Source organism: Globicephala melas, chromosome 17 (assembly GCF_963455315.2).
Source record: "Globicephala melas chromosome 17, mGloMel1.2, whole genome shotgun sequence".
Taxonomy (NCBI): domain Eukaryota; kingdom Metazoa; phylum Chordata; class Mammalia; order Artiodactyla; family Delphinidae; genus Globicephala; species Globicephala melas.
Window position 1 is genome coordinate 36,977,797 of NC_083330.1, and position 12,709 is coordinate 36,990,505.

Here is a 12,709-nt window from a genome sequence, read left to right on the forward strand (position 1 = left end):
TGTGAGGACACTGGAACTTTTGGCTGTTTTCACACTGATGAAATAAGTTATGCTACTTGAAAAAATTCTACAGAACATAATGCTACACAACCACATTCAACTATCTGCAAAAGTCTCAAAGACTATCTAGGATATTTATCAATACTTTCTTCTCTTGGAGAGTATGGAAACAATCTTAACATTTTATTTACTCTTTATAAATACAATGTATTTACTATGAAACACCTTATGCACATGTTGCAAGCTATTCATTTTCTATACATATTTATGTAAGGTAGTAACTAACAACTCTGCTGTGGACACATATTTTTCCATTTTCTAATCTTTATGTACTCATGTGTTATAAAATTATTTTAAAATTCCATTACCAGTAAAAAATACTGACTACATTAGTCATTATACTCCAACAAATGTAAAATACCTTGAAAAATCATATAAACAAAAAACTCCATATGTGAGTAATATAAGACATATATTTTCTTCTATTACTTTTCATGAAAGGGTTCTAATTGATTTAATTCCCAAGAGACAAAATACAATTTTGTAAAACAAGTTTGTATTGTTCAGATATAAGAGACAACCCAAGAAAATGACTCTGAGTAGGTAGGACTTCTGCTATTACCGTTGTGTGAAAAACACTGCACAATTAGACAACAGGTTGCTACATATCTCCTTAACAAGAGGGGCAAACTGATACTGCAAGCAGCCAGGACAACATAATTAAAATAGAATTCCAAGTTTATATTAATAGAGTAATAAGTTAATTAAAATCAAGATCAACTGAACTTTCTATTTACACCAGTTCAGACAGCCCAAGAGGAAAGCAACTCTATTTTAGAGACATATGTGACTCTTTGAGCTTCTGTCATCCAGGTGCCATTTCTGATGGAGCACATGTGCACTGAACAGTTGGCAAAGAAGGAAAAAGATTACTGTAGATGTATGTGCAGATTGTCTCTCTAATGATATAAACTACGTCTGGAAAGAAAGCAGGGTTTCTCTGTAAAATGAAAAATTTCCCATGAGTTTTCATTCCTTCTTAGGCTCTGAATGTGACTAGAGAATGTTTCTGTAAATGAGGATATATACTTTTACTTAGAATGTATATGGAACAAAAATAGATTTAGTAATCTGTAAGTGATGGAGTTATACACATAAATTGCCTAAGACATCTGAAGAATTTAGGATCTGTTTTTCACTTTATCTAAATGCACCATGAATAGGTTGCCTGTCAAAGTAGAAAGATTTATAAAAGTATCTGGTAGCACACATACTACATTACTAGGTAAGGTTCTTTTCTTGATATCCTATGCAACATTTTAAAAGATATTTCTGCAAACTGAAAATACCAGCAGAAAAAATTCAAGACCTTGCTGTCTCAGTACTTCAGAAAGTATTGGTCCCTAGAGGTGCTTTTATAAAATTATATCCTTTTCATGCATTGATTGCTGCTCAACTAATCTTCATCTGGTTCCAGATCAGGGTCAACATCTGTGGACAGTCTGAGATAAAAGAAAGCATAGAAAGCCAGTAGGAGGGCCAATATAGCTGCAAGTAGAAGGCCAACTTCCTGAGGAAGGAAAAAAAAAGTAGATTTGAAATTCATGAAATGAGGTTGGTTAACTTTATCAGCTTCACGAGATAAAAACACACAGTCTAGAATTAATAATCACATTCTTTTTGTTTAACATTTTCTGTCATTAAGCAAAGAAACTTTTGTGCTTGACAATACCTAATATAATGGCAGGTACATCAGTGGGTATAATAATAGATGTGTATTATTATTTTTATTTAAATTTGTGTTTTTCTAATAGTAAAATTAACATTTATAATTTTAATATATTTTCGTAGTTTGGATATCAAACTGTTGGATGTAAGCAATGTAGTTTGTGCCTACACAGTTTATCTTTCTCTATCTGAGAAAGAAATAACATTTGAGAAAGAAATAACATTATTTCTTGCTTCAATACGTTTATTATTAGCTATAGCATTTGGACACAGATTCTTTTTTAAATTATCATTCCTTTTCTAATAGGAAGAAACTATTATAACCAGTTTCTACATTATGTCTCTGTAAACATCCTTATTAAATATTACTTTTTAAAACTCATTTTTAAATTCTAAATTCTATAGTTTACAATGTGGCAGAACAAAACTAAGTACTCTTGGCTCATAAAGCATGATATGATATAATTAACACAACTATGAAGGATGGTCCTGGATACTTCATTTGGTGATTTGATATGGATTATATTAATCAATTATGCTGAAATAATAGCCAAAAAATTACCATATATACAATGGCAAAAATCATATTATTTTTCAAAAAGTCTATAAACTTATACACACACACACACACACACACACACACACACACACACACACATACCATGAAGGAATTGTCTCAGTATTAACATATCATTTGGCTAAACAGAAAGAAGAATAAATAGTGCTAGTACAGTATCCTAAGGGGCTTAAATATTCCCTTGTAATTCTCACTTGCATATCACACCCCTTCCTGACATTATTTTATGGAGAAGCAATTTATTTGCACTTACACAAATGTAGTTTACATTTCAAAAGAATGCAAAATTAATAATTCAACATATGCCACCTAATAAACTTTAAAAGCATTAAAATAAATTTGGTTTATAATCAACATGTAATTTTTACCTGGATATTGAAATTACAAATGGACATTTTATACAGATTTTTAGCTTTATAATTAGATTTTTTTAGATTTGCAAACTATAAAAATAAATATTAATAAAATACATGGGGTTGAAAGACTTAGTGTCAACTATTTTTGTAAGATTTGATTTCTCAATCTACTCTATCAATATAATGTCAAATTAAAGTGAATTTTCTCTGCTGCAGTTGGAATACTTTGGCATCTCAAAAGGGCATGGCAGCATCAGACAGGTTTCATTTATTTTCTTGTATCCACAGCTGTGCTCCCAGACCCATCTGGTTACACAGCTACTAATTTTAAGAGGATGTAATAAACAAGTGACACACAACTGCAAACTCCATCTGTTCTGTACAGTGGACAAAAAACTGTTCAACAGCAGTCACCATTCCCATAAGCTTAACACAAGACTAAAGTTTTTACTCTTGATTAGAGTCTGTGATTCTCATCTCATTGATAATCACCTCTAATTGCTGTTTTTCAACTCCTTCTTATCCTTTCAAACAGCTCTGTATCATCTTCATTGTACATTTTCAGAATATCCAGAGGCATGAAAAAGGGGTTTAAGGGTAGGAAGCAGAGAACATTCATAGAATACAACTTCAGAAGATCCATTAATTCAATTAAGTCTATTCAACATACTATGGTGTAGGGGGTGAGGCTTCCGAAGTATTGGACGAGGAGGTACAGCAAATCATTTGTTTCAGAATGTCCCTATTCTGCTAAGGAGATAAGTATTGTGGGGACTGCATACTTGGAGGGTTAAAACTATGGTAAAATTTGAAAATACTGCTTTCAGAATTCTGGTCACACTAACCATAACTTAGAGACCTACAGGCATTTATGACTCTCCCCACCCTTGGCCATTTTTAGTTTTAGATCAGGAATAACAAAGAGAACAAAAATAATGCTTCCAGCTGGCTCAACCCAAGGGGTTGTTAGCAGGATCTGGTTGCCATTTGAATATTTTATTTATGTAACAGATAAATCAAATTTCTGATCCTTATTTTTTATTATAATTACTTGTTTCAAATAAACTACTTAATAAACAAATATAGATTATCTTTTTCCTTCTAAATACTAGGAAACACAGGTTATTTGCATTCAAAAAAAATTTTCCCTGATGTTGCAACTCTTGAAAAATAATCTTCAAATTGAACAGCAACCAAATAGCAAATATTAGTTGTGCAAATAATTTTTAGGCGGTACTCATTACTGGGTCATAAATTATGACATTTTGTTTACATTGGTAAAAGACACAAACTAAAAATAGCTTCTCAATAGAAATAATTCCACATTTTGAAGAAGTGATATTCATATCTTATTCTGAATCATTACTGTTCCCTGAAATTTTCTATCACTAAACATACATTTATAAAAAAGCACTAGAAGCCCCTGAGGGTAAGTACCCTATTGTGTAATTTTTATATCTCTAATCCATGATTTCTCAATCATGTGATTTCTTGTAGAAATTCCTCCAAGATAATTGTGTCTTATTCATCTTTTTTTCCACAGGTTCTACAACATTGTAATGCTCATAGCAATTTCTAAATAAATGAAGGATTGAGTCAGATTTATATAATTTATGTACAAGGTATATTAAAATTATGTAATGTTTTGAAAACTTTACAGCAATAATATCCATAATACTATCTTCACAGCAAAACTGAAAACATTTTGTAATATGTAGTATAGTAACACAAAGCAGACTTAGTTGAGTAGGGGATCTTTAGGCCAATGACAAACATCCAAGGACAGTCTTATTTATGCAAACCAGTAATAGCTAATTCAAAGAAATATTTATGTTAAGTGTATTATTTAACTCTTCTGACTATACTGTGAGGTAAATGGCATAAAATCCATTTTACAAATGTGCCAGTTTAGACTCAGCTAGATCATTGTAACAGTAAGAGGAGTCATGTGATTCTAGGCCTCTCTCGTGTTCAGTTTTATCATTGCTGTTATTTTCCTATTCCTTGCAGCTGTTCATATTTTCTGTAGATTTAAATTATTTTAAAAGCATAGCAATGATTCATTCTAAAAAATAAGTAGTAAAGTGATAAAATATTATAACATTATGGCCATCCTGTATTAACTAGATAAGAGTCAAACATGTTTGATGTTCATTAATCCTTAGTTGCTTCTCTGACATTATCAACATGGATAAAATCACTCACTGGGGAAATTAAATAGCATTAAATGGCAATTGCTGAAAGAAATTTCGTTATTTAAAATACTATGCTAAAATGACAAGGCAATCAAAGTTTGACAGGGCAAACTAATTAGTATGCCAGATTTGAAATGTAAAACACCTCCATGGTTCTGATTCTAAAAAGTTTCCTATTATTTTAATGGGTTCATTACATAAATTTTCAAGCAAAGTAAACAGTGTTTAAAGATAAGGTTTTTGTTTTTCACAGGTTTACAAATCAAAATGATATGCTAGTTTATTAAAAAGGAGCTGTTTTTGATGTCAGAAACTTTTCTGTACATACTTTAAATCATCAATGAAACCTAAGAACAATTTTTTTCTCATAAAAGATAAACAAATTCTATATTGTTTTTAAAAAGACATTAGATTGCACTATAAGGTAGACTTATACTAGGAATATGGTTATTTCCTCAAGTTAAAACCATAGCAAAATGATAAGAGCAAATGAAATAGAGGATATATACAGGAAAGTGGTATACATCAATAAATGCATGGCTGCACTATTTTTCAAATTCTAATTTGCAGCTGCTCATTATACTGTGCCACAAGTGGATTGTGCTACCCCAATATTCTTCTAACAAGACAAAAACAAAGCCTTGTATTGTGAAAGATAAAAATAAGTGACATATTGCTTTCCTGGAAAATGACAGACAGTGCTCTCATTACAAGAGACAATCATCAGGTAACTAACTGCAAAATAAGAAACTAACCACTGGTTTTAGAAAGTTTGTGTCATGGAAATAATTTTAAAGATGAATGAAATTTCACATGAAATTAGAAGAAAACTTCAAAAGATTAATCATCTCTCTTTCAAACAAAAAGGCAATTCATTTTTTTTTTTCTTTTTCTTCCGTTAAAAACTGACACACAGCACTAACTGAGGAGATTGTGCTGTGAAAACATACCGCAGCACACAGCAATGCTTGATCAAAATCAGTATCAGGAGTAAAAAGAAGGCAGTGTTTCGTGATCATAATAGCAAATTCTGGAAGACAACCAAATATATCATCTGGCAGTTCAACAGCTGTTACAGCTTGGTAGTAATACCTTGGCATTTGCTATAAGCTATAACTTAGAAAAATTGATTTTTCATCTGCCAGATAAAACCCAAAATCTCCTTTTAACATTTTAATATTTAAATAAAATATAGGTACTAGTCACTTTACTTTTGCACATTTGACAGTAGAGCTGTCAAATTAATTTTTCTATTTATAGTTTAATTTTACTCTAAACACTTGGCAGAGTTGACATGGGTAATAATGTAAATGTAATTTTGTTGAACTTCATTGTGCTAGCACATTGGATTAGCATCTGCTAACATCATTCTCAGTTGCTTTTATCCCTCTTAAGCAGTTAAAACACTGGTTTTCTAAAAGAACAAGTTTGGAAACATCATTAGAATTTCATCATAGGGAGTACTGACAACAAAAATAATACACGTGTAAAATTACATATATTAATGATCTAAGTATATACAATTATAATTAAAAGTTAAACAACCATAAAATGAAACTTATTGCAAGTGAGAAAAGTTTTTGATCCAGGCCACATATATCGCTGAAGTGTTTGAACAATAAATACAGTAGCTAGAGAAAAAGTAAATTGCAACTTTAAGTGTAACTGTCTCTCTTAAGTGACATTAGGTCTTATTCTAAGACCTAATAAAATCTTAGAATGGGAAGGATGTTTCTCATTAAGTAAATTCTCTTTAAAAGCCTTTAATCCTGGCATTTGACTTAGATTTTGAAATGTCATAAAACATTTAGAATTCAACATTTATGCAATCCAGTTTTAGAAAATGAGATGGCATGCAATATATCACATTTTAAAGTTATCAAATACAGGTACCTTTATGCCTATTGCTGTTTTCTTTGCTTCTGCTTTTAATTTGGTTGCTCGTAAAATAGGTTTGGTTTTTTTATAATCTTGTTTACCTAGAAAGAGATAATTTCAGACAATGAGCTATAATTTAAGTTTAACGGCCATCTGAAATGTCAAAGAACCTTTAAATAGAGTAAAACTGGGAGACAAAGTTGCAAAGTAATTCCCAGTTATGGAAACCATAAACTGGTCACCCTAAGGTCAATTTTTCCTTCTCTCTTACTTTTTCAGGAAGAAGATTTGACAGACATCTTTCATTTGGTGTGAGGTGAATATCAACAAAGATAAAAAATTCTTTTAGAGAATAAGATGTTTAAAGCAAAGAGAGTAAACCTTTAGAAGCATTTGGAGACAAATGTGGAAATAAATGAAATTACATAAGATCCCTTTAAACAGATAAGATTAACTCTGTCTTCATAATTGAAGAATAACAGTTCATTAGAAATTTATTTTATTATCGATATATTAAGTATTCAATAATCAATCTGAGAAGTATCTTCAAAGTAAGAAACTAAAGACTGATCTGTAAATAACTTTCAGTTGCTGAATTCTTTAGAAAAAAGTATTTAACTTTTGTTTGCTCTCTGTGGAGGACAGAATAAATATGGCTAGATAAATGATGAAGGATAGCTATATTTAGACATTAGTTTCAATGTTCTTTACCACATTTAACAACCAAAAATGAACAAAACTGAGTTAGTGTCACCAAATTTGCTTTTTTGTGTGTGTGTATACCACCTGGTGACCCCACTAATGGGTAACAAAAGAGCTATTACACACCCTGTGAGGAAAACAGATTTAACAATAACAACAACAAAAGCATTGACTAGAATAATATACTCTTTTTGTTAACCAACCTGTTAGCTAAGAATTGGGTCCAGTTAGTCTCAAATATAATCATATGTCATTCTGAGTGGGAGTTAACATTTGACCATATAATCTCTTCAACTATTTTATATTCTTCTATTTGGCCTTGTTGTTTCCATTTTATTCCCTTTCCTTTCAAAGATCAATTACTTTCCAAAACTTACCCCTGTAGTCTATCAAAATAATACAACTGCTAACTTTAATTTCCACATCTTCCTCACACTGAAGTAAATCTGAAAGCAGTTTATCTAAAGTATACCATCAAAATTTAATGTGCAATATATTTTTTAATGTGTTTGCTAATGATTCAAAAGTACCTTTAAAATTCTATATAGATTTTTAGAGTTAGAAATGCCAGGGAGAAGTGAGACAAATGAATGGGAGGATGAAGAAATGCTATATCTGTGTTCATTAGACACATAAAAGTATTTATTTGGCTGAAGAGCTTTTTTTTTTTAAGAAGTGTGTATGCTATTTCCTTAACTGCAATGGTATAGCAGTCATTCTGGATCTATGAGCATGCAGCACCTTAATAAATATTATTTGATGATGGGGTTTAATGATCCAGAAATGAGCCAATTGTAAAAATGTATATCAAATGATCTAAATTTAAATTATGGAATGAACAAATACAGAAAAATATTACTCTGACCCATTTTAAATTAGCAACATTTAATTTTGCTGAAAAAATCTTGACAAGTGTTCACTCTGATTTCACATGTCAACAGTCAAACTATTCATGTCATTATTCCTGCTGAGATATAAACAGTTCAGAGCAATGAAACTGGTGACACATCAAATGTCTCCACTCAGGGTTACAAAGCAAGTTTCTAATGAGAACCTAAAAAGAAATTTCAATATTATAGATTTGAAGCCAAGAAGTCATTTCTTATGTTATATATGCCCTATAATAAACTCTGGGTGCAACAGGGACAAAATAAACAAAAAAAGAGATTATCTTAACCAATCTGCTTTTTGTAGACATATGCAATATTCTGGATGATGTGTCTGTCATAAAGCAGATTCAAATATGCTTAAAAGAGTCAATGTTAAAGTGAGATTTTATCATTCTACTTCACTTGCCATTGGTTAAATAATGTGTTCTATTTCAATTCAAGTCCTATAATCTCTTAAAGAATAATACTTCTAAATTTATATTAAAGTTGATATGAACATTTGAAGCAGTATTTATAATAAAAAGACAGTTTTAAAAATTATTACACACCTCATACTTCTCCAAAAAGTGCATCTGTCATTAATGTAGCATTCTCCTTGCTGACTGTGATATCCAAAAGTATATATTGCAAAACGTGGTTTCAGTCTACTAAGTGAAAACGTTTACAGGGGCATTTGTTAAGTTCTTTATAACTAAAACCAGATCTCTCCATTATACCCAAAAAGATATTTAACATTTTAATTTTTTATGGCTTCATGAAAAATACCTATGCGCACATGATTGTAAAAAAAAATATAAAATAAGAAGCTCCTGCCTTCTGAGTACTTACACCCAGGAAAAAACACATTTATGTAATCTAGATTTCATATGCAGACAGCTTTTTAAATACAATTGGATCTGATTTTGGTTATATCAATAATACGATAACAAAAGTGGCAATTTAGCAATTGCTCATTACATTTTATATGAGAGAAATTCGAGCCTACAAAGCCAATATGGGACCTCAATCATCTCGTTTCTCTCTTCTCAATTACACCATTCATCACAGTTCTGTATTTTAATTTCCTATGACATAGTTTAAGTAACAAAAGCTTTCTCCCCCATCTCCACACTTTCTGATGGACTGATTTATGCTTCCTCCCTCCAATATGCTCCTATTATATTATTTCATTATATTTTATTTTTTACTTATCATACAGTGAATATAACATTTTTTTTCCTTTTGGTATACAGTTCTATGAATTTTAATGCTTATGTATAGATCATGTAATTACTACTATAATCAGGATATAGAAAAGTTATATTATTTCAAAAAACTCCCTGGCACTAACTTTCTAAACTCACCCTCCTTCCTACCATAATTCCTGGCAACCACTGATATATTGTCCATTTCTATAGCTTTGTCTTTTCAATAATGCAGCAAAAATGTGACAAGGGCTTCTTTTATTCAGCTTAAGGCCTTTAAATTTCACCCAAGTTGTATGTATCAGCATTTTATTCTTCTCTATTGCTGGTTAGTATTCCATTATAGGAAGGTACCAGAACTTGTTTATCCATTCACTCATTGAAGTACATTTGGGTTATGTCCAGTGTTTGGCAAGTATGACAAGAGCTACTATAAACACAGGTATGCAGGTTTTTATGTGAACATAAGTTTTCATTTATCTAGGGTAAGATTGCTGAGTCTTATGGTAAGTATATATTTAACTTTGTAAGAAATTGTCAAACCATTTTTCAGAGTGTTTGCATTCTCACCAGCAATGAATAAGAGTTCTGATAGCTTTGCATCATCACTAGCACTTGGTATTATTGTATCTAGGTTATCTAATTTTTTAGTGTACAATTAATTGTTCATAGTATTCTCTTATAATCCATGTTATATGTGTAAGGTTGATAGTAGTTACACTGTTTTGTTACTGGTATTAGTAATTTGTTCTTTTTTTTTCCTTAGTCTTAACTACAGGTTTTTTCAATTTCATTGATCTTTCTAAATAACAAATTTTGGGTTTTGTCGATTTTTTTCTACCATTTTTCTGTTTTGTATTTTGTTTATTTTCACTCTAATCTTTCTTATTTCCTTCCCTCAGATAGCTTTGAGTTTAGTTTGCACATTTTTTTCTAATTTTTTAGATAGAAATTTAAGTTATTGATTTGAAACCTTTCTTCTTTATTAATATAGTCATTAACAAGTATAAATCTCCATCTAAGTACTGCTTTATCATCATTTCATAAGTCAGCAAGGAGAAGAACAAAGTTATACACAAAAACACTTGTAGATATATTTACCTATGCAGTTACTTTTACTGGTGTTAACTTATTTTTTCTGTTTGTGGATTCTAGTAACTGCCTTATGCACTTTCATTTTAGCCTGGAGGACTTCTTTTAGTGTTTCTTATAGGGCAGGTGTACTACTGACAAATTTTCTGGTTTTGTTTATCCAAGAACATCTTGATTTCTCACTTTTTTGAAGGACAGTTGTGCTAGATGTAGAATTTTTGGTTGACGCTCTTTTGCTTTCATCACATCATATATAATGAATTACTTTTTACTTTCTGCTTTCAAGATTTACTCTTTATGTTTGACTTTCAGCAGTTTGACTATGAGGTGGCCAGGTGTGGATCTCTGAGTTTATCCTTCTCAAAATTTTGTGAGGTTCTTGGATATACAAATTAAAGTTTTTCATCACATTTCAAGAAGGTTTTTGTCTTTTGAATATTCTTTTTGACACTCTCTCTTCCTCTTCTCATTCTGGAACTATTATTATGCATAGGCTGGTATGCTAGATAGAGTCCTATAGGTATCTATGGCTCTGTTCATTTTTTGTCATATCTCATTCATTATTTTTTATTCATGTTCCTCAGACTGGATAATCTCAATTAACCTCTCTTCATGTTCCCTGTTTCTCCTATAAGTTCAAATCTACTGCGAAGCCCCTCTAGTGAAATTTTTATATTGGTTATTATATTTTTTTCAAGTCCAGAATTTCTATTTTTTATATACATAATTTACATTTATATAATAATATTTTCTATTTGTTGGTACATCATTCTCATACTTTAATTCTTTAGACACGGTTTTCTTTATATTTTGAACATATTTTAAATGGCTGATTTAAAGTCTTTGTCTAGTAAGTCCAAGGTCTGAACTTGTCTAGAGATGCTTTCTATTCTTTTTCTGTGTATGGACCATAATTTGCTGATTTTTTTGTGTGTTTCATAATTTTTGTAGAGAACAGTTTTCTACAAAATGTTATGTAGCAACAGTTAAATAATGTAATGTGACAACTCGGCCAAACAGATCTCCCCTAGGATTTGTTGTTGCTGCTCTTTGTTCTTCTTTTGTTGGTGTTACTGTTTGTTTGTTTAGTGACTTTTATGGTCTAATTCTGTAGAGTCTGTATTCTTTGTTATATGGAGTCACTTAGCTTAATGTTCATCTAATAACTGGACAGGTATTTTCTTAACTGTCTTTTACCAATATATCTTCCAGGTTTGTTGAACAGGTGTTCCATACTTTGACAGGACTTTATAGTTCTGCATTAGCCTTCACTTCCTGCTAGCTTCCTCAAGGTCAGCAAAGAGTGAGAGCTATGGCCTTTCCAGGTCTTTACTGGACATGGCATAGTCCTGCACAGGTTCATGACTTTCTAGATTCCCAAGAATCTATGTCAGGGATTTAAAAAGACACTATGAACATCTCATTGCCCAGTTTTAAAAACAATTTTAGGTCAGCCTTATGCTAGCCCCAACTAGTAATGCTGCCTCAGGTAGTCGTGATGTTAAATGCTTGCCACTGATTGTTTTTGCCAAATGCCATCAGGAAAGGACTCTTCACACAGAATGAGCTCTAAGTCAGGTCAAATAAAGACAACTTCTGAGAATGGGGATTTTCAGTAAGCTCCCAGACACATCAAATAGTGATAGTTCTCAGAGGATGGGATTTGGGGTAGCTCCAAACACATTTGACCTCTCCAGTGACTGCAGGCTGCTGTTTTTCATGACTACTATTGTTGCAAAGCTGAGGAGGGGAAGATTGGATTAAGGCAAGTTGAACAAAACAAAGCTTGATGTTCTTACTCAGAGTTAGCTGTTTTTCTCAAATAAACACTCTTTGCACTGTTTTAAATTTTTTGAAAATTTGTAGATTTCTGAAAATTTTGATTTTGACAATTTTTTGTCATTGTTCTTGCTTTTATAGAAGAGCAGACTTTTGAGGTCCTTACTTTCCATTCAAGAAGTGCTTCTCTTCCATCCTTTTACCTTTAATCTCATTATATTTGAAGTGAATTTCTTATCTACAGCCTATATTTACATCAGTTTATAAAATTTCAACCTGAAAATCCTCTGTCCTTTTATTGGTATGTTTAAACATATACATTTAATGA

General features: G+C 31.3%; 1 protein-coding gene across 7 annotated transcripts in view; it reads right to left on the reverse strand.

The window, feature by feature from the left end:
* Positions 1-1,138: 1,138 nt before the first annotated feature.
* Positions 1,139-12,709, reverse strand: part of TRIQK (triple QxxK/R motif containing) — a 90,813-nt gene continuing 79,242 nt past the window's right edge. For all 7 annotated transcript variants that reach the window (XM_030862871.2, XM_030862873.2, XM_030862870.2 and 4 more), the window contains 2 exons: positions 6,750-6,835; positions 1,139-1,570 (listed from right to left, as the gene is read on the reverse strand). In XM_030862871.2, the coding sequence (XP_030718731.1) occupies positions 1,457-1,570; positions 6,750-6,835 (200 nt within the window). In that variant the 3' untranslated portion in view covers positions 1,139-1,456. The remainder of the gene's footprint in view (positions 1,571-6,749; positions 6,836-12,709) is intronic.